The 19,655-nt window shown below is 34.8% G+C and overlaps 1 protein-coding gene across 5 annotated transcripts; it reads right to left on the bottom strand.

Annotated features, from left to right (window-relative positions):
- Positions 1-412: 412 nt before the first annotated feature.
- Positions 413-15,036, bottom strand: LOC133311196 (phospholipid-transporting ATPase 2). Of its 5 annotated transcripts, XM_061512207.1 has the most exons (26): positions 14,891-15,035; positions 14,145-14,226; positions 14,003-14,053; positions 12,884-13,097; positions 10,550-10,666; positions 10,292-10,384; positions 9,992-10,166; positions 9,729-9,895; positions 9,090-9,194; positions 8,697-8,794; positions 8,464-8,606; positions 7,412-7,508; positions 7,161-7,270; positions 6,910-7,074; positions 5,714-5,868; positions 5,558-5,638; positions 5,241-5,361; positions 4,477-4,583; positions 4,017-4,148; positions 3,585-3,738; positions 3,127-3,244; positions 2,625-2,798; positions 2,328-2,379; positions 1,973-2,100; positions 1,701-1,851; positions 413-1,035 (listed from the first exon to the last, which is right to left on the bottom strand). In XM_061512207.1, the coding sequence occupies exons 4-26, from the start codon at positions 13,088-13,090 to the stop codon at positions 697-699; spliced, it is 3,189 nt and encodes a 1,062-aa protein (XP_061368191.1). In that variant the 5' UTR covers positions 13,091-13,097; positions 14,003-14,053; positions 14,145-14,226; positions 14,891-15,035; the 3' UTR covers positions 413-696. The 5 variants fall into 5 exon arrangements, with proteins under 5 accessions (XP_061368191.1, XP_061368188.1, XP_061368190.1 ...); XM_061512204.1 differs by having other exon boundaries at positions 14,003-14,226; XM_061512206.1 differs by having other exon boundaries at positions 14,003-14,200; positions 14,777-15,022.
- Positions 15,037-19,655: the final 4,619 nt, after the last annotated feature.

Below are 19,655 nucleotides of genomic sequence, written 5' to 3'. Positions count from 1 at the left end.
ATTGGTTGGTGGAGGACATAGCCCTAGCTAATCAAGTTCTCCCCTTCTTTGGATCCCTGAACGAACTACCATGTTTCAATGCTTCCATAGAAGAAAACTGGCACATGAATACTACTGCATACCTAGGGAAAACCATGGCCGCTGCATTGTGCTTGAAAAGGCCACAAGTTGTATTACTCTTCTATAAATGCAACATAATCCCCATTGGAGAAAATTGTAATGTGAAGGTTACTTACATAACAAAGGGAAAACATTAAATTTTCCAGCATAGACATAGTGAAGGAAGAGTCTTACCTATTCATCGAGAGACCAGGAACTCAGGAAGAGTAAAATCTATCTTCCGTTGGAAGTTGGCAAACAAAGAAAGGAAAAACAAATGATATCATCAAGCCAACCAGATAATAATCTGTAGATTTGCGAGAATTTATTTCCATTTAACTTTATATCAATCAACAGTTTTCTAATGGCACTTTAGAAGAGCCCAATTCACATAAATAAACAGCTCAAGTACTATAAATGTTGAGCTAATTAACCAAGGGTAATCAAAAGAAAACTGAAAACATATACAAGTACCCGAACAATAAATTTCTTGTGATATCAGTATATAAGTAGCTAGCAATGTACTTTGTTAGTTTTGATCAAATGGGTATACAACTAAACTGTGGCATCTAGAGCTCTTCCAACTGCTTTTTGATTTCAGTTGTCCTTGCAATTTCTTGTGTAGCTAGACAGCGATAATCTTGATTGTGACTGAAAAAGATCAAATGGTGTTCCTGCTCCAAAAGATCTTCTGGTGGAATTTGGAGAATCTGATAACAGAGGTTCATGCACAGGATTTCTGTTTTTGGATTGCGTTATTGACAAGGTAGAAACATCTTTCTCTACAGATCTGGGCTGAGGCTCAATGGTGCCAAGAAATAAAATTGGCCCACCCAGACGTTCAGCCTGCTGAAGTGTATTGATTTTGCTCGGTCTATATGTATATCGAAAGTACTTAATGGCTAGAATTGGACCCATCCCGGCTGCAACCATGAGCTGTATGAAATTATAGTTTCCATCAAAGCATGATCAATGCAATGCATAAATAAAATGTTTAGCACAAAGAAAACTTTAAGAAGAAAATTAGATTAATTTATTCCATACAAGGCAAAGAAACAGATATTTGAATTTTATCAGGAAAAAGGAACTCAATGTATGCAGGATTAACTATAAAATTTTGGGGCAAGATTTCACTAGAACGTGAAATCTCATGAACTACCACAGAAAAGGAGAAGAGGGAAACCCCCAAGGGTAGCTCAGTTGGCAACTGAGCTCCCAAGGGTTTGCTTGAGTCAGGGGTTCAAACCCTGCCTCAAGCAAATTCTTGGAAAATCTTTGGAGGCCAGAGGATGTGCCTCTCTCCTCGATTGGGGGATCAGTCTCATCCTTTCTCCGGTAGCGAAGCTCAATGCACCCGCTGTTTCAATGAGGGGCTAGCCTACTGGGCCGTACCCCGAGGACAAGGTGACCGGAGGAGGTTGAATGGGGATACCTCCAGGTTATACCAAAAAAAAAAAAAAAAAAAAAAAAAAAAAAAGAAGAAGAGGGAAATAATAGGTATCCCATAAGCGAGCTAATCTTCTTAAGGTAGTGAGAGAAGAGGAGGGGGAGGGGAGTGAAGAACTTTTCATCAGGTGCAAAATATGTACAAAGGTACTTACAAAAACTGCTATCCAATATGATGGTTGCCGACACAACCGAAACATGATTGTGTACATCCCTGATGAAGGAAGAGCACTGAAAATCCAGTTGATGCCATAAAAGACAGCCAAATTACCCCATATAGCAAGATGTTGCAATATCGTAAAGGAACTGCAGGCATCAAACATAAGTCAACCAATCAAACCAGAAACTTTTCCAGCAGGTTGAAGCAAGTGCTTTCAAATTAAAATGTTTCTTTTCCCAATTGCCACATACTGTTATTAACGCTTACTTGGTTTCCATTGTTACAACAAAAGCCTGCAACCATATACAACCAGAGAGTGCAACCATTGAAACCTCTTCCACTTCGCTTTTATCATAGGCATAGGCATGTATGCTTATTAAAAATACAACAATTGCCTACAAATCACAATAAATACCAGTGAGAAATGAACAGGCATAAAAAGTTCCTGAAACTAAACAATTGACTTTCGCTAGAGCAAAAGGAACTTAAGATGCTTTTTTTCGAGGAACACATAAGTTATGATTAATGGTGATAAGCTTCCTATGAACTCATCTCAGTAATTTATAAATAATTGGTTATTATCAATATAAATACCAAAACTATGATCGCAAATAACACTTACATGGAAGAGAGATCGCCCAAACCATCCAGCAAATGTACTAGGATTTAGAAGCCTGTTCCAATATTTATAGTCAATTTAATGATTACCCATGAAGTGGTTTTAAAGTGCAAATCAAACAATTTTTTTTCCACTTTGCTTTGTTGAAAAAGTCATTCAGTTTGACAAATTTTGATAGTTCTGCCAAACAAGTGGCTATCTAGATGAAATTTTTCACTTGCATTAAAATTGGAAACTATGCCAAAATAGAAGATTTGGAAGCATTAAAAACAGTAAGGTGAATGGCAGCAAAATGCGAACCTCCCGGCTTGGCAATAAAATAAAATCTGAGGATGCTGCATCACAGTTTCCTCACTAAGATCTTTGTCAAGCACACTGACTAGAACAGGAACACTAGTGTAGAAAACATTATAAGCCATCAAGCTAACAGAATTAAAGAGGCTAGTTCCGGAGACGCCTGAAATAAATGAAAAACTGAAAAAGTAATCATCAGTACCTTTAAATTTTGAGAATAGAAAGAAACTGGGGTGCACTGCTTGCCTTGCAACATTCATAATCATTAACAATAACCACAAAAGGATAAAGAAAAAGTAAAAACAACAAATACTACTAAATTTTCCTTGTATCCCCCCCCCCCTCTCTCTCTCTCTCCCTCTTCTTTTCTGGGCTACCTGTGGATGTTTCTGTGTTCTTCATTGTACAAAGGTGCCCCAGTTTTTCTTGCGGGGGCATTTATTTTCAAAATAACTTGCTGCTTATATATGGAAAAGAGAAAGGAAGATCACTGTTGGTAGGAACTTACAAGATTTGAATGAAACATATCAGTAGGGACTTATAGAATGAATATTGAGAAAGAAATGCAGTGCGGTTGTAGGAGTACCGGCCATGGACCAGAATTAATCTTTTCAGGAATCTAAACTCTGCAAATTAACAGACCAATCATAACATTAGAGATGAAATCTGGTAGTACACAAATAAAAAAAGAATCAGAACCACCAATCTGCCTTTTAAAATTTCCAATCACCGAAAATCAAGCCCACAAAACTCAAAAGAATGTTGGATCAAATTATGGTTGCTAAGAATTACATGGAAAAGTTATTCATAAAGTTTCTGATACAGGACAGCAACAGAAATTGAACCATATGCGTGAAATATCTGACAATTTTAAATGGGTGAAAAGAAAAGCATAGTTGGCAAACTGTATTACGTAATTAGTATACACATCATGATTGCACCCATGAAAGGTATAAAATGGCTTACTTCCAATACTGTAATCTGCCGCTCTTGCTGCCTGCAATCCTTCTCTTCCACTGATGCCCACACCAATATCGGCTTGTTGTATCATCCTTACATCATTCCCACCATCACCAATTGCTAATGTTCTGTAGTCACATGATTTTAAGATCTGTACAAGCTGCAACAAATAGTAGTATACAGGGCAAACCAGTGCCATTATTTTCTGATAGATTAAAACAGAAATAATATAAACAGCAGTATTATGTTCCCATTCAAGGGAAGCATACGATATCAGTCATATCGTCCCATTTTCATTCCAATAAATTAATTAAAAGGAACCAAGACAGCAGAACCCTAGCATATAACAAGGATAAGGACAAAAGAAAATGTAAAGCATAGCTTCTTAAAGCAACACAAGGCAACATATTACATGCAGATAAAGTTGTCAAAAAACACCTGTGCTTTTTGTGATGGTGTCACACGACAACATATGGCAGTCCTTGACAATACTGCCAGCTCAGTGAAAGCTTTTCGGTAGTGGTTAAGTGCAATCTCAAGGGCCCAGCCATCAACAACAAAAGCCACATCCTGTTTGAGAGAGCAGAAGAATGAAAAGATGAAATTTAATTTTTTTTAACTTATCTTGATTTCAATACATGTAAGCTAAATAGAATGTCCTAGTCCAAACACCCAATGCATATATACAAGCAGCCTATCACTATATTTTAATTATTTTTAGACAAGAAAATAAATTTATTAGAGAAGAGAAAGAAAAAAAAGTACATCAGAAAATAATAAGATATCCTTCAAAAAGAAACCACAAAATACAAAACCAGATTGAACAAAAAAAAGATCAAGCAAGCAAGGTTTCCCAATCACTGGATTCTAATTTAATACAAACATGGATAAGCAGTACCTTAGGTTCTGAGGTAGTTATCCGCATTGTAAGAAGCACTCTCTCTAAACTTCTTCGAACCTCATCTTCTGTTTTTCCATCAATTGATAGAAGCTGTCCCTTCGGTTCTATCAGTTTTGGGGAGAGGGAATTGAAAGAACAAAAGCTCATCAGTATTACCACCATAAATTAAAAATCTTCCAAAGAAGGATGCATAACTCTAATCAAACAATAAAATTTAAAGCAAATTTTGAGCACACATATCGAAGCTCTTAAAAAATGGGACTAAATGCACAATAGGTAGGTAATTTAAAGTTGAAGAAGTTGTGTTTATCTATGTGGGTGGCGAAGCTGTGCATCAGAAGCTTCAATTTTTCAAGCATCCTCAATAGGACTAGAGATATTTTCAAACTCAAATAAGGTATACAGATATTTCCTTAATTTAGGTAGGAAAGGAGAAAAGGAGAGAAATAAGACATTCAATGTTATTCTATTAAGTTAATTGGTTGTAATGATGTCATATGAAGGACTTGTTATAAAAGACAAAGCAATAATCCCGATTTATATTAATGGTAGACTCCTAATCCTAATTAAATAAGGAAACAAATCTTGAAATATAAGAAAATTAAAAGCCAATCCTAAGAGATCATCTAAGATACTCTAAACTATTCTAAGATATAATCATTAGATTATGAGATTTCCTATAGTTTAACAAGTTTATTTAGTACTTACACAACATTTAGAAGAAAACTACAATATTCTGCATGATCTCAAATCTGAACTACCTGGGGAAATAAAATTACACGACAGGGCAATTTGTATTGCGGTATTCTGCTTGTCTCCTGTTAGCATCCAAAAATTTATTCCAGCTTTTCTTAGTGTTTCTATTGTTTCAGGAACTCCATCCTGAAAGATATCAAATAAAAAAGAAATGATAATGGTCATCAAGAAAAACTCACTCACAAGGGAAAATCCTTCTTTAAAATTTTTCCTTTATTCCTTTAACTATCTAAAGAAGACAGCAATTGAGTAAAATTACAGGGGCTTAAAAATTCTTTCATTAAAACTAGATTTTCTATTTGCAAGTACAGCTAATACTCACCTGTAACCGATCCTCTATTGCTGTTACACCAAGAATTTCCAAGTCATGTTCTACTCTTTGGCAGACCTCAGCTACTCTCCACTGTGAAAGATAGTAAACTGAGAAAGCAAGTTCGTCGTTACAGTATATAAAATCAATAATAAGTGTGCCCATTACCTCCCTATCAACCAAAGTGCTACTAGCCTCTTTAAACATCAAAGACCATTCTTGATATTCATCCCCCTTTAACTCACGCCAAGCCAAACATAGCGTACGTAATCCCAAGTGAGCATATTGCTCTACAGCTTCAATGAAGTGCCGAGTTTGCTGCCCTGCAGTATGAAACAGTGTCAACCGTACATCTAAATGACTGTTCAACAAATGCAGGCATTAGAGTATTCAAAGTATGGGTAAGTTCATCAGTTGGTCAAATTCAGTTTTGGCACTTTTACCAGCCAAACTAACCTAATCAGTTTGGAAAATCCCAACTGACCAATGCAATGTTTTATAACAAAACCCAATAATATAACTCAACCTTATTGATATTTGATTTGCATTATATTGATTGATTTCTTTTTGCAACATCTTCTGGTAATAATTTTGCATTACATATTATGTAAAACAAGCAAAATTATAATTATAGATATATAGCATATTAGGCATAATTATAACGAAATCCTGTAGGAGTTGTTATTTATTTTATACATATATTAGTTGGTCAGTTTGGTTGTGGTTAGTAGGCCTATGAACAGACCAAGTTTTAGGCTTCATTTTAAGTAGATTTTTTGTCAGCCTTTTAGGGTGGGCCCAGTAAAAATTGACAAATTTGATGCCCAAGCCAGTCCCTACAATCGGTCAAGTCAGTTTTAAGTAAAAGCCATCCAATACATCTGAATCCTATGATCAATTTTGGTTGGATCGGATTGGCTTGGTTTGTTCCAGTCCATGTAAAATAGGTCAGAGTAAAAGAACAGGACAGTTAAGACTTAAGACACATCACCATAAGCATAAAAGAGGACCCCAAATTCCATGTCATATAGGTCAGTTAAAAGAATAAAATGGAGAACAATAAAATGATTGAGGAAACATTTTCGCAACTATGCTTGGAAAGGATTATAACAAAAAGGTTGTTCCAACAATGACACATGAGTATTAAATCTTGATAGCTCACTCCCTACCCATCTGTAATCATCCTCTCTGGTTCTATGCTACCAGCAGGCCATATTCATATGAAGAGGAGAAAAGCACAAGGAATTTGGAGGATATGGTATAAGCCGTCATGATATAAAAAACATGAATTGAAAGAAAATTGCTATTAAATAATATTTGATTGTCCTAAAATACAAATAAACAGGAAACATAAATAATCTTACCAACACGAGCATATGGAAGAATAGCCTCATCTGCACCTTTAGACAGGAGAAGGATCTTTCCATTTTGGCAATCTTTCAACACTACTGACATTCTTTTCCTATCAGAGGTGAACTCTAAGGTTTCCAGGACTTCATACTGAAGTATTGAAGCATTGAACTTGACTTCTGAAATATTACCGAAAATGATTATATGAGCCCAAGTAGCCAACTAACCAGTCATGCTTCCAAAAGAAATAGCAAGTGACATGTACCTAGAATGTTTCCACTCTTATTGAAGAAAACCATATGCATCCGAGCAGCAGCTTGAACAAGAGCATCTTCATCCTGAGACTGTGCCTTATACAAGATATCTCCAGTTTTGCTAAGTATGACAGTTCAAGAAAACAAGTATAAAATTAATAACTTTTACTCTCAAGGATTAATAAAAATATCCTCACTAATAAATATGTCAGTCTTAACAGTTGTCATCGCTGTGTCCTAGCAAGGATAGAGGCAGAATCACCTTAGCGTAGGTATCACAGTATTACATATTGCCATAACAGTAAGAAATCGTACAACATCAGGAGAACCACTGGAAACAGCATTGAGAAGCTCTACATCTGCACATCACAGGATGTAGTTAATCAGGAGGTGAAACTTGCAATCTAAAACAAAAAACCAAGTACAAAAGAAAATATATCTTCACAAAACATTCAGTGAATAAATAAAAAAGCCAATGAGTGTATGCATAAGCAGTAAAGGGTGGAAAAAAGGGAATAAACCAGTGAATTCCCATGTCTTCATAAATAGATATGAATCGTTTCAAGTTCCTGATCTACTAATTCAGACAATCTTCAAATTTTAGACTTTATCCTGTACATTCACATTATGTACCAGAGATGTCTTTCATTAAAAAGAAATATTCCATCTTGATCATGTCAAATGATATTAATGCCTAATAGTTGAGAAACTCAATCTTGTATTTCAAATAAATAATCGTGCATGTCTTAAATAAGAAACCTAAGACATCTAAAACTTGATGAACTAAGGAAACAATTGGAACTGTTGATGTTAGAGTCCTTCTGAATACCTTGAGTATGAGCAGCCAGCACTAACTAATGTTTTGAGAAGAACCACTAGACGCAGTTATGTCATGCTAAAACCAAATAAGCCTCAACAGCTGCTTGATTGTATACATATAATAGTAGAACATAAGCTCAAGCATCTTTTCAATTTCAATCTATTTAGAATGTAACTGCACATTTCAGTTTTGTTTTTAAAGGAACCAGAATATATAACCTACTTTTTTTAGATGGCACATCGAAATCCGAGAGATTTCTGATATCATTAAGGTCACAAGACCATGCTTAAGATAAAATACAATAAATTCTCGACAGTCGAAACCATAAGCCAACTCATTTATTCAGGAAATTTTCAATGTAAAAAACCAGAAAATTGATATTCAGATGCAAAGTTGTCTATTCCAGCACACTTTCCAATTAATAAAAAAAAAATACAAATACAGATATTACATGACAAGAGGCAACAAGAAAGAATTCCACCAACCAACCAGACCTTTCAATGCATCTCCATTGTCATTTCCATAGAAAATGCCACTAATACAACATCTTCTAAATATCATCTTATTCTCAGTGAGGGTGCCTGTTTTGTCAGTCAAAATGTACTCAACTTGTCCCAGGTCCTCGCTTATCGCTGTACTGCCACACATGACAAACATCATTCATAAGAAAAATATGCTAAAGTACTAGTTCCTCAAGTAGTTAGTAAACAGGATCCCAACCACTCACTTTGCTGCATGGGATGGAATACTAGTCTCTAGGTCAATCATCTGATGATCCCAGTCAATAAACTTTGCATACAAGCTCTTCATCAAATCCAGAGATACCTGCCAGAGAAGGAACAGTTGGCTGCATCAATTTTAGAAATGGTCACTCTCAAAAATTTTACACAAGCTTGAGATAATCCAAAAGTAACTGATAATTGGTATTAGCACTGTAATTATCAGTCAAAGATCACAATTTTTGTAAGAATTTGTTTTAATGATATCCTTTTACTTAGTATGACAGGTCATCAATGTTCTTCCCTTATATTATGGCTGTTTTTAGAATGACAACAGAAATGACAAGCATGTTGAATCATGATAATGTACTATAATGCCGAAAATTAGACCACCAGCTCACCTTAATTGAAATGGGTATCATGATGGAACAAAGAAGCTCGAACCGCAAAGGGATGATCAATAGTTCATACCAAGGGCCTTCATGAGGGTAAAGAACATACCATTGCTTTAAAAAAAGAAAAAAAATGAGGATCCACCTACATTCATCTCGAGGATGACATTTCAAAACATGGAAACTTAAAAGAGAGCAATTACAGATAAGGCGTCAAAACATTGCAAAAGCTTAAACAGAAGTATGATTGAAAAAAACAATCCTTCAAAGATAGAATAGCAAAATAAAATGATGGAAATTACAAATTTAGTGGCTGCAGTAAAGAAATACCAGGATGCCCTGGCATCCATTAAAACAAGGACTGAAAGACATTTATGAGAATTATTTCTTAAAATAAACCAAAAGGCCTTCTTCATTGAGTGTACAATTTACACTCAAGCATATCGCAAACCAATCCAACCTACTATAATTAGAAACAAAATCAAAATTGCAAACGGTGCAAGCTCCCTCCATGGAAGCACAAGTTAATGAAAGGACAATATAGCAATACACAAGTAACAAAGACGAGTGACCATATCCTAACAGGTATAGGATTTGATACAATTACAATAAGAAACTTGAGTTCAGAAGTTGTGAGTTGTGACATACTTTCTTAGCTTCTGTATCCTTCCAAACATTACCCGCTATGCCAAGAACAATGACAACAACAATTTGGAAAATAAATATAGCACCAGTCAACTTGTCAATCATGGCATCCATAGCAGTGAGCTTTGGTTCTGGGATACCTCTACTCATGCCCAGTTTGGTTTCATTGCCTGAAGAAATATAACATGTACCAGAAACAAAATTTATATTTTTGCTGAAAAAGTATATGGTTCGAAGAGTTTAATACATGTAAAACATAGACTTGCCCGTGTACACAGCCACTCCACATGCCCACTCAGTGTTTCTCAAGTAACATGACTGAAGAATTGTGTTTTTAATGGTTAAAGGGCATATATCATTATCAATAAATGGCGGGAACAACCGCATGTTTGCATCAAATCTTCTGATGTCTTTATCTGGACTGGGACACTCAATTACACCCTAGACACACAAAAAAAGAAAAAGAAAATGAGAGTAATTAATAGTTGTTCTATATAATCACTTTTGACAGTAAACTTCTCACAATTTTACCATCTAATCTATAATTACTTTAGATAAAAACTTGCCTTAATTTTGTGCAATAGTTCAACATCGATTCCCATGCAAGCAGAAGGTAAGACCCGTGTCTTCAGATCAGTTTCACCATCCAGTGCAGCAGTCTGAAAAATATGTCAAATGTTGCTTGAAATGTGTATAATATGAATTATGTTTTTCTTTCCACAAAAAGAGGAAAGCAGAGAAAGGATAATGGGGGAATTATGTTCTCTGCAATGCCACAGAGAGAGAGAGAGGACCGATATTAGCACGTTTCATGACATAATTACCTCTATATAGCAAACTCCTTGAGGATCAGAGGTGCCAATCAAAACAAGGTCACAAGGCACTTCGTCATTTTCACGTAGCCATACTATATTACCTACATGTACATCCTGGGCTTGGATCTACAACACCATCAATGCAACCACCCCCACCCCCCAAAAAAGAACATTAGATATACTGATGTAAAGGAAAACAGTATACTTTTAAACGATAAAGCTTATGTAACTCTTACAAACTACAACATGAAAAGCAGACCAAGTTGTATGCAGGCTAAGAAGTAGAAGGCTGAAGTTTAAATTACTTAAATGGCAAAAATGGGTACTTGGCCATATATCTACTTAGAATCAAAATGTCGTACATATTAATGCTTCAAGCAGGTCTTAAGGATTATTGGCCTTACTCTTACAGATAAATTTGTCTCTAGGTTCTTACAGGTAAATAATAAAGATGCATTAGAATGTGCTCACGCAGTCATGATCACGTAATGATTTTCAGCATGATAGTGAACAATAAACACGGTGCATATTGCCAATGAATATTCACTCAACGCTGCATGCTAGAGTAAAAATATCTGTAGTTGGGTGCTGAATGCGGTCACTCATTGTTGCTTCTGGCCTCATTCATTAGAATGAAGAAACAGTGGGAGGCAACCCATATCAATGTTAAACCACTTCCCTTTCTTTAGTCCTTGTATTTCTTATAAAATAAAAGCAAAGTTTCATTTTATAGTATATCTATAAGAATATAAAGGAAAAGTTAACATGCAATTAATCATTGTAAAGTACCTTGGGATACACCACCCCAAAAGCTAGCTCAAAGGGTGGGGGTGCCCAAGGCCTTATAAAAGCCACATTAGTTGCACACACAATCAAGTGGGACTATATATTTCAACACGCATCCCAAAGTTCTTAACATGGTATCAGAGCTTGAGTAACTATAAGGTCACAAGTTCGATTCTCACGGCCCCCCACTTTCAAGTGGAATTAAAATAAAAAGCACGAAAAGGTAAACCAAAAATTGGGCCTGTGCAATTCCACGCTTCTAGCTCAAAGGGCTCTTGCGTGAGGGGGCGTGTTGAGATATATAGTCCCACATTGATTGTGTGGGCAACTAATGTGGCCTTTATAAGGCCTTGGGCACTCCCACCCTTTGAGCTAGCTTTTTGGGGTGGTGTATCCCAAGGTTCTTTACAATCATTAAAAGAATAGACCAATCAAACATATACTAGTGCAGTGGCGGACCCAGGAAAATTTCTCTATGTTCGCACATTTAGTGATGGGCTGCCCCCGAATTTTTTTTTTTGTAAAAAAAATTAAATTAACGCTTGAACCCGCTCATAATCTAGTTGCTTCCATAACAAAGGATGAAGAAATCATGGGAATGGGAAATCATGGGAATGGATACGTGACAGGGGAGGAAGAATAAGTTTTCTCTCTAATCAATTTGTGTTGCTACGTTGTTTTAATCATCTTTGTACGTTGCTAACTAATATAAGAATAAATATTATTTTCGGTCCCTAACAAAAAATTCGGTCCCCACTTTAGTCCATTATAAAAAAAAGAGTCACCTGGTCCCTATGAGATTTAAAGTGGACCTATTTTAGTCTTTTTGAGACTAATGTAGGTCTTTTTTGAATTTGTGAGGGATCAGGATTTTAATTAAATTGATCCACTTTGAATTTTTTAGGGACCTCTTCGAGACTAATTTTTGATAAGGGACTAAAATGGAGACCATATTTTTTGTTAGGAACTTAAAATGATATTTATTCCTACTATAAATATTGCACCAATAGACAAATAATAACCTACATAACTAAAAAAAAAAAAAAAAATTAAATCCAAAATCACATGTCCGCAAGTGCGGACATGTGACCCAACGTGGGTCCGCCAGTGTACTAGTGTATAAGCTTTTTAAACAAAACTAAAAAAAGGAGAAAATAAAGTTAGAGAAAATACAAAGGATGCATATTATTTTCAGGAAAATCGTCTATGCAGATACAAATAAAACTGCTAAATCACAGGCATAAATGTAAGGGAGACACCTATAAATAATTTCCAAATATTTCAAAAGTTCAAAAACCCAAACAGATACCTTTTGTATAGGATTTTGATTTTAATCAAAATCATCTATTGACATGAAAGAGTAACAATATCATGGAAAAATCAACAGATTATACTCCTTTATAAAAGTCAAAATTATGTATATTGGAATGATGATCAATTGCAGGAAACTGTAAGCTAAGTCTTTTCTTAACTTTTTTATTGTTTGGTCGTTCTGTTCTCAACTCTTAATAAACACAGAATAAAAATATATTTAAGAAAATTTTATATGTTTCATACAAGTTTCTTGACGCCCTTCCTGACAACCCACACTTCCTTCTCATTTGCCTTTTTGTCTGAAAGATATCTATTATAATCATCCCATGCCTCTTTTGATGCAGAGACTGCAAAAATAAAGATAAGTGGACCCCATGTACTGGCTGGATTCACTGGAGTAATGAGAGACCATAGCTGCAAGCAAGCTATCAGCAAAAAGTACTGATTCATGAACCGGCTGAAAAAAGGGGCAAAATCAGATGGATAAAAGAGAGGAATCAGGCTCTGTTAAATAAATGATAGCAACAAGTAATATTAGATATTTATATTTCTTTTGAAAATTAGAAATTTTCCACTGAAATTTTCCACCCAAGGAAAACTCAGTTCCTTTAACAAAAATCTGGGCCTAGTCATTCATAACACTTCAGGAAGTTTGAACAATATACAAAAAGAACAAGGCTGAATTCCTAGAATCTAGGATGAGGTACATGAATGTCAAATTAAAACTCTTTGGATCCTCCACATTAATAATTGCAAGCTATTTTTTATTTTGACCCTACATTCTTCTCTAATCTTCTGAACTCTCACCTTGTAGTACAAATTATATAATGAATTTCTAAAAACTGTGGAAACACAAAGAAGATCCAATAAAACGAATTTTCCCTCCTTCCAACCAAATATTTGTTATTCGATATCAAAGAAGATGAGGAAGGAGGTCACACCGGAGAACCATCAAGATGTACAAAAATGCACATGTGTGTGCATCGGATAGAGCCCAAAGAGTGTTAGTTATAATTGTTATGTTCGGGCAGTTAAAGTTGCTTAGAGGTACGGAATCAGCTTAAATAGGAAGAGAGGGTAGAAGAGGTGGCATTCTGATTTGCTATCATTTGGGAACTAAGAATTAGCTATATAGTAGAGAGGAGAAACCCTTGGAATGAGAAATTCTCTCCTTAGGTCTCTGAATGTAATTCAATAAACACTACGGAAGCATTCTTTCTCTTTTCCTTTCTCTAGTTTTCTCATCTCTCTCTCCCTCTCTGAAAACTCAAGACTTTGTTTCTGGGTTCCTAACAGCATCAATGTTATGACACTTGCAATAAAAAATAGTGAGTAATTAAGCAGTATCAGTAGAAAGGTTACCTGAACTGTTCCCATAAATTTTTCGGAAGAAAGTTCAATAAAGTATATTTTCTGTTTGATATACGATTATCACAGTAAAGATCATGAGATGATTCATCATCATTGATATAAACATAACGCTTCATTGTTGAATTCAGAGCACCTGCCGGTATACAGATATAATCTACACCTTCATTGCAGTGCTCAAAGAGAACAATTCTGAAAAAATCTCAAATAGTCATATTCTGCAAGCAATAAGGAGAGAAAAAAAATCAAATTTGCACACAAAACTTGTTCTCGTGAAAAATAGAACCAGGGAAAGATATCACCAAACAAAGACAACAAGAATAAAGGATTGAACTCATCATAAAAAAAAATTCCTCTGATTCTAAAAAATAAACCGAGCATCACAATATGCAGGCCACATCACCATAATAAATATCATGCTATTCTTGACGTATCTAAATGCTATCAAAGTATTCAGCATGCAACTTAAGATGTTTTGTGTATAATACCTTTACCTTAAGCTAATTACACCCAAGCCCAACTATGATGAGATTCATTGAGAGTAACAGGACAATTTAAAGAAATTTCTACAAGGCTAAAAACGCGTGTGCTCATGGAACAGAAACTATAAAATATTCATCTCACAAATTTGAAAATTAACCTAACGCAGGGGATCAGCTAGATTTAAGTCTCACCAAAAGTTCCGCACAGATCGTAAAATGCCAATTTATACTTGGTTACTAAGAATAATTACAATAGCAATATGATATGAACTCTTTCAGTGCTCACCTCAACTAATTCGTAATCGCAAAATTCAAACGTCCTAATACGAATGGAAATAAATCAACAGTGAAGTCGATTTGCTCATCCTAAACATATATCAATGAAATTTGAAGGAAGTACCAAATGGTTAAGAATCCACGAAAACCGAGTGCGATCGAAGTTGGATTTCGACACCACAGCATCAAAACTTTGCTTTCGCTTTCGATAGAGAGAGAAAGAGAGTTAGTTGAGGCATGAAATGGTTAGAGACCGTACCTGTGTGAATGTGATCTTTCTTACCTTATGTTCTGATACGAAATACGCGCGTTTCGTATAGTATAAATACGATCCGATACTACAAAGCAAAAGGCTTCAAATGCATAATTTGTTAATGGGCTATGTTACAGTGGAGCATTCAATTCATCCATATTTTTTGGGGGATCTACCTTTGGGCTTTGGGTAATTCTTTGGATTCACAGAGAATAAACGAAGAGAATGTAGATTTCAAAGTTTTATTATTTTATTTCAAAAAAAAAAGATTTATTATTTTATTTTTGTAAAAGTATGCATCATGCATGTATCTTTAAAAGAAGAAAAGAGAAGTGATGGAAACATTAAATAAATGAGTTGATTGGATAAGAAATTTGATAAATGGTGTTAATCTATCATTTTTTTTTAAATATTAATTGATGTCCAAAATTCTAACGAGTCTGATTAATTGGAAAATCTCTCTGAAGATAGACAACAATGTTATGATCCTGTCAATTTTTTTTTTTTTTAATTCCTCCATTCCATTAATCCATTTGTGTTAAAATAAGAAAGATAATAAGACTCTCTCTACCCAATGTTTAAAATAATAGCATATCCACTTACAAAAAAATAATAATAATAGCATATCCAAGACTCCAGAGTCTAAACCACTGATTAATATCATAGTGTTAAATTAATCTCGAATATTCTGCCAAGTGAGGAAAGTTTCCGTTGGAATATTCGAGGTATGAATGGTCAATATATTCATTCTATTTTTTTTTTTTTGGATTAATATATATATTCATTCTATAAACGTGACTAATTTGTTTTCACCTACCAGACGAATTTCTGGACTTCTGAACCCCGTGCATGAGTGAATGATAATGATATCCTGGATTTCATCATGTATAGTTCAAATATACGAAGCTTTCTTTTCACAAATATATATATATATATATATATATATATATATATATATATATATATATTCTGAATTTTTCTTAAGCAAATTTGTATTTTTGACATTATTATGTATACTTTGTGACTTGTGAGAACTTACATTTCCTATCATATCTCATTATATATTCTGAATTGAGTGTTTTCATGATGAAGAACAAAGATAAATACCAGAAACATTCACGATCAATTAAACAATTGTTTTAAATTATAGGGACTACGATTTTTTACAGCTGTTTCAAATTTTAGGGAGGAGAGCTTTCCCTCTCACGAGAACAATGCTTACTTTATTGAAGTTTCTGGAAAAAATAAAATATAAAAAAGTGCTCCTTCCTTCACAATTAATGTTGCAGCATATGGTTGCAACAAAGATTAAAAAAAAAAAAAACTTCAAACTATGCGCAGTGTAAAATATAATATCCAAGTGTGGTGGCTCAGTTAGTTAGTAGTGTGGTGGCTTAGTTAGTAGTATGGGAACTGAGTGTTGGGAGAGGACCTCGGTTCGAATCATACCAATAACATCTGGGGAGAGACATAAGTACTGTAATCTTTGGACTCGCACCCGAACTCTGGATTAGTCCCATAAGCGACTCAAAGAGTCGAACCCGTAAAGATACCAAAAAATTCTGATTCGGCTCAAAAAAATAATTAAGATTAGTTTTTTTTAAAAAAAAAAGAGAACTTATTCAGTTAAAAACCACATAAGCTCAAAGCCCAACCTATCAAACTTTATTGCCAATATGTCTCCTTTTTTAGCAAATTTTTGATACCACCGTTGTTGGTACTTCTTTCCTTAAATTAGAAAATAATTAGGATATAAAAAAAAAAAAAGTAAGGGATTAAAATGAAAAACAAATTTTCTATTTTAGTAAAAAGATGCACCCAACGCAGCACAACGATAGTATTTAAAAAATTTCCATCCTTTTCATTGTTAAATCAACCTATTATAGCACCAAATCCCTAGAACATTTAACATTCACATGACCAAGACTTTAAAGAATAATTAATGTTCTGGCAGATTGAATTTTTTTAATTAAATATAAAACTTAGCAGAAAATATATAAGCCCCACAAATACAGATAGATTCTTCCCTCCGTCCGTCAAAAAAAATGTCAGGCCAAAACAAAAAAATTATTACGATGAAAGAAGTTTGCAAAATGATGTATTCACTTGCTATGTTATCTTCAATAAAATTGAATTGTTATATAACTAATTTATATATCTTCAGTATTTTAAAATCTCACCCCGTCTTTCGGGTTGATTCGGGTCAATCCTGATCCTTCTCTTTTGAGGGTTGGGGTCACAAGTTAGATCTTATATGCATATCGATTCCTCCGATTCCCAAAATCCGGCCGGATTTCAGTGACTCTCAAGTCAGAGGGGTCAAAGGGAGTCACTGCATTTTTTTTAAAATTTCATGAAACAACATCATTTTATTAATAAAAATAAAAATAAAAATACTTGCAAACCTAAATCTAATCGTTATCTTCTCTCCCAGCGTTATATATGTCTTCAATCTTCACCTCGCTGCCGTGAATTTTCTAGAAAAGGTAAGAATTTTACCCATTCAAATGAAATCCTTACGGTCATCGATGAAAAACAAAAATTCATTATTGCTTCCTTTAAATTTTTCTTTGTCAGGGACCTTCTCAAAATATGCAGAACCGGGTCAACGTAGTGACTCCATTAGAATATGAGTTTTGTACTTTGATATCTTGATACTTTAATTAAGTTGTGTAATATTGACTTGTGATTGTAATTGATGAATTATGTTAAGTATATTTTGAATCTTTGATGATTGGTGGTTTGTTTTTAAATATTTTCATATAGGATATATATATTTATATTTTTTTTAATATATAAAATCGGGTCAGCGTAGTGATCCCGTGACCCCTCGGTTGAACCCGTGATCCCATGACCCTTGAGCTCAGCCGAGTCGATGGTCGGGCCGGGTTTTTAAACACTGCTTTAAACTAGAGTTTAATGTCTCTCATATTGTAGGTAGTAGAGTAGTGAAACTAACAGACTGTCAGACTTTGTAACTGTCAACTATTCTCTCATAAACTTTAGTTACATCCGCCTTACTTTACATATAAAGAATGATACCTCTCAATGTAATATTCATTCATTCATTCAATACAATTATACTAAGTCATCGCATTCTCTTTATGTTTCCTTTCTCCTCTGTGTATGCATCTGATACCTCACATGGTATCAGAGCTATTTTTGATTCATGGACGCATCTCATGCTTCTGCTTCCACCAATTCTACTCAAACTAATTCGTCTTCTTCTTCTTCTCTTCACACGTTCTCCAATCCAGTAGCCTTTAAACTGGATGATGGAAATTTTTTACCATGGAAACAACAGGATATGGCCACGATTAAAGGATTCAAATTGCAGAAATTCATCAATCAAAGTGATGGAAACACCAGATCTGAAGTTGTAAAGGAAATCTAGCAGCAACAAGATCAGCTCCTCATGTCATGGCTTCTGGCTTCGATGTCTAAAACAATGCATACAAGAATGGTTGGCTGTGATTCTTCATGTGAAGTTTGGCAAAATCTTGAAGAATTATTTTCTTCTCAAACACGTGCAAAGGTGAAACAGCTCAAGATTCAGCTCAAAAACACTAAAAAGAAAGGACCAGTATCAAAGTATCTTCTACAAATCAAGAAGATAGCTGATGCACTAATAACAACTGGATCCAAGATTTTAACAGAGGATCACATCGATGTAATTCTTGATGGATTAGGTGAAGAATATGATCCATTTGTTACTTCAGTTACCTCAAGAACTGATCCGTATAATGTCAATGAAATGGAGGCACTACTTCTTGCTCAAGAAGAACGAATTGAAAAACAGAGAAAATATGAACTGAGTCATCTGCAAGCTAAATTCATGCAGATGAACTTTAGAAGCCAAAATAGTTTCAATAAAGGCGGTTCTCCTATGTATAATTTCAACAAAGGGCGTGCACCTTACAGAGGAGGTAGGAACTTCATAAATGGAGGTTGCTTTCATCAATCTGGTCACAATAATGGAGGCAGGCAGCAATGTCAAGTATGTCGCAAACATGGTCACATTGGATGGAAATGTTACCATCGATTCAGTCAGAACTTCCCAAATCCTTTTGAGCAGCAAATGAATAACTCAGGAAATGCAGCCTCATCATGAAAGATTCAAGCAAATGTAACAGTAGCAAGATCAAGTGCTTCACAAAATGATGATTTCTCAGAATTCTTCTTAGTCTTTGATCCCACATGGTATCTTGATTCTGGTGCTACAAATCACTTTACACCAGATGCTTCAAACCTTATCACCAAAGCACCTTATACAGGCCAAGAAACTGTAAAGATAGGTAATGGTTCAGGTATGGAAATAAAGCACATTGGTCACTCTATTCTTAAACCTGATTCTTTATCCTTTACATTGGCAAATTTACTTCATGTCCCAAATCTGTCCAAGAATATGATCAGTGTCTCTTAATTTACAAAAGAAAATAGAGTCTTCTTCGAATTCCATGCTAATGTTTGTTTTGTTATATCACAGGCAACCAAGGAGATTCTTCTCCAAGGCAAGATATGAATGGATTGTATGCTTTTGAAGGTGCTAGAGTTCCCAAATTATCAAAGGAATCCAAGCACTCAACACAATTGCCTTGTTCTGCATTTAATGTTTCGAGTCACTTTAATTCTCAAA

This window comes from Gastrolobium bilobum, unplaced genomic scaffold, assembly GCF_033153095.1.
Source record: "Gastrolobium bilobum isolate Gb01-03AN ecotype WA unplaced genomic scaffold, APGP_CSIRO_Gbil_v1 utg8591, whole genome shotgun sequence".
Lineage (NCBI taxonomy): Eukaryota > Viridiplantae > Streptophyta > Magnoliopsida > Fabales > Fabaceae > Gastrolobium > Gastrolobium bilobum.
The sequence above is the reverse complement of the archived record's forward strand: the minus strand, read 5'-3'. Positions and strand labels throughout refer to the sequence as shown.

What these genes read in the sequence shown, in the direction of transcription:
- LOC133311196 (XM_061512204.1), bottom strand. Translation starts at nt 14,127, where the DNA reads ATGAAGCGTTATGTTTATATCAATGATGATGAATCATCTCATGATCTT. An exon ending in AACTATTGCACAAAATTAAG is followed by an intron (nt 10,167 to 10,291) that starts GCAAGTTTTTAT and finishes TTGTGTGTCTAG; the next exon opens with GGTGTAATTGAGTGTCCCAG. An exon ending in CATATTGGATAGCAGTTTTT is followed by an intron (nt 1,036 to 1,700) that starts GTAAGTACCTTT and finishes AATTTCATACAG; the next exon opens with CTCATGGTTGCAGCCGGGAT.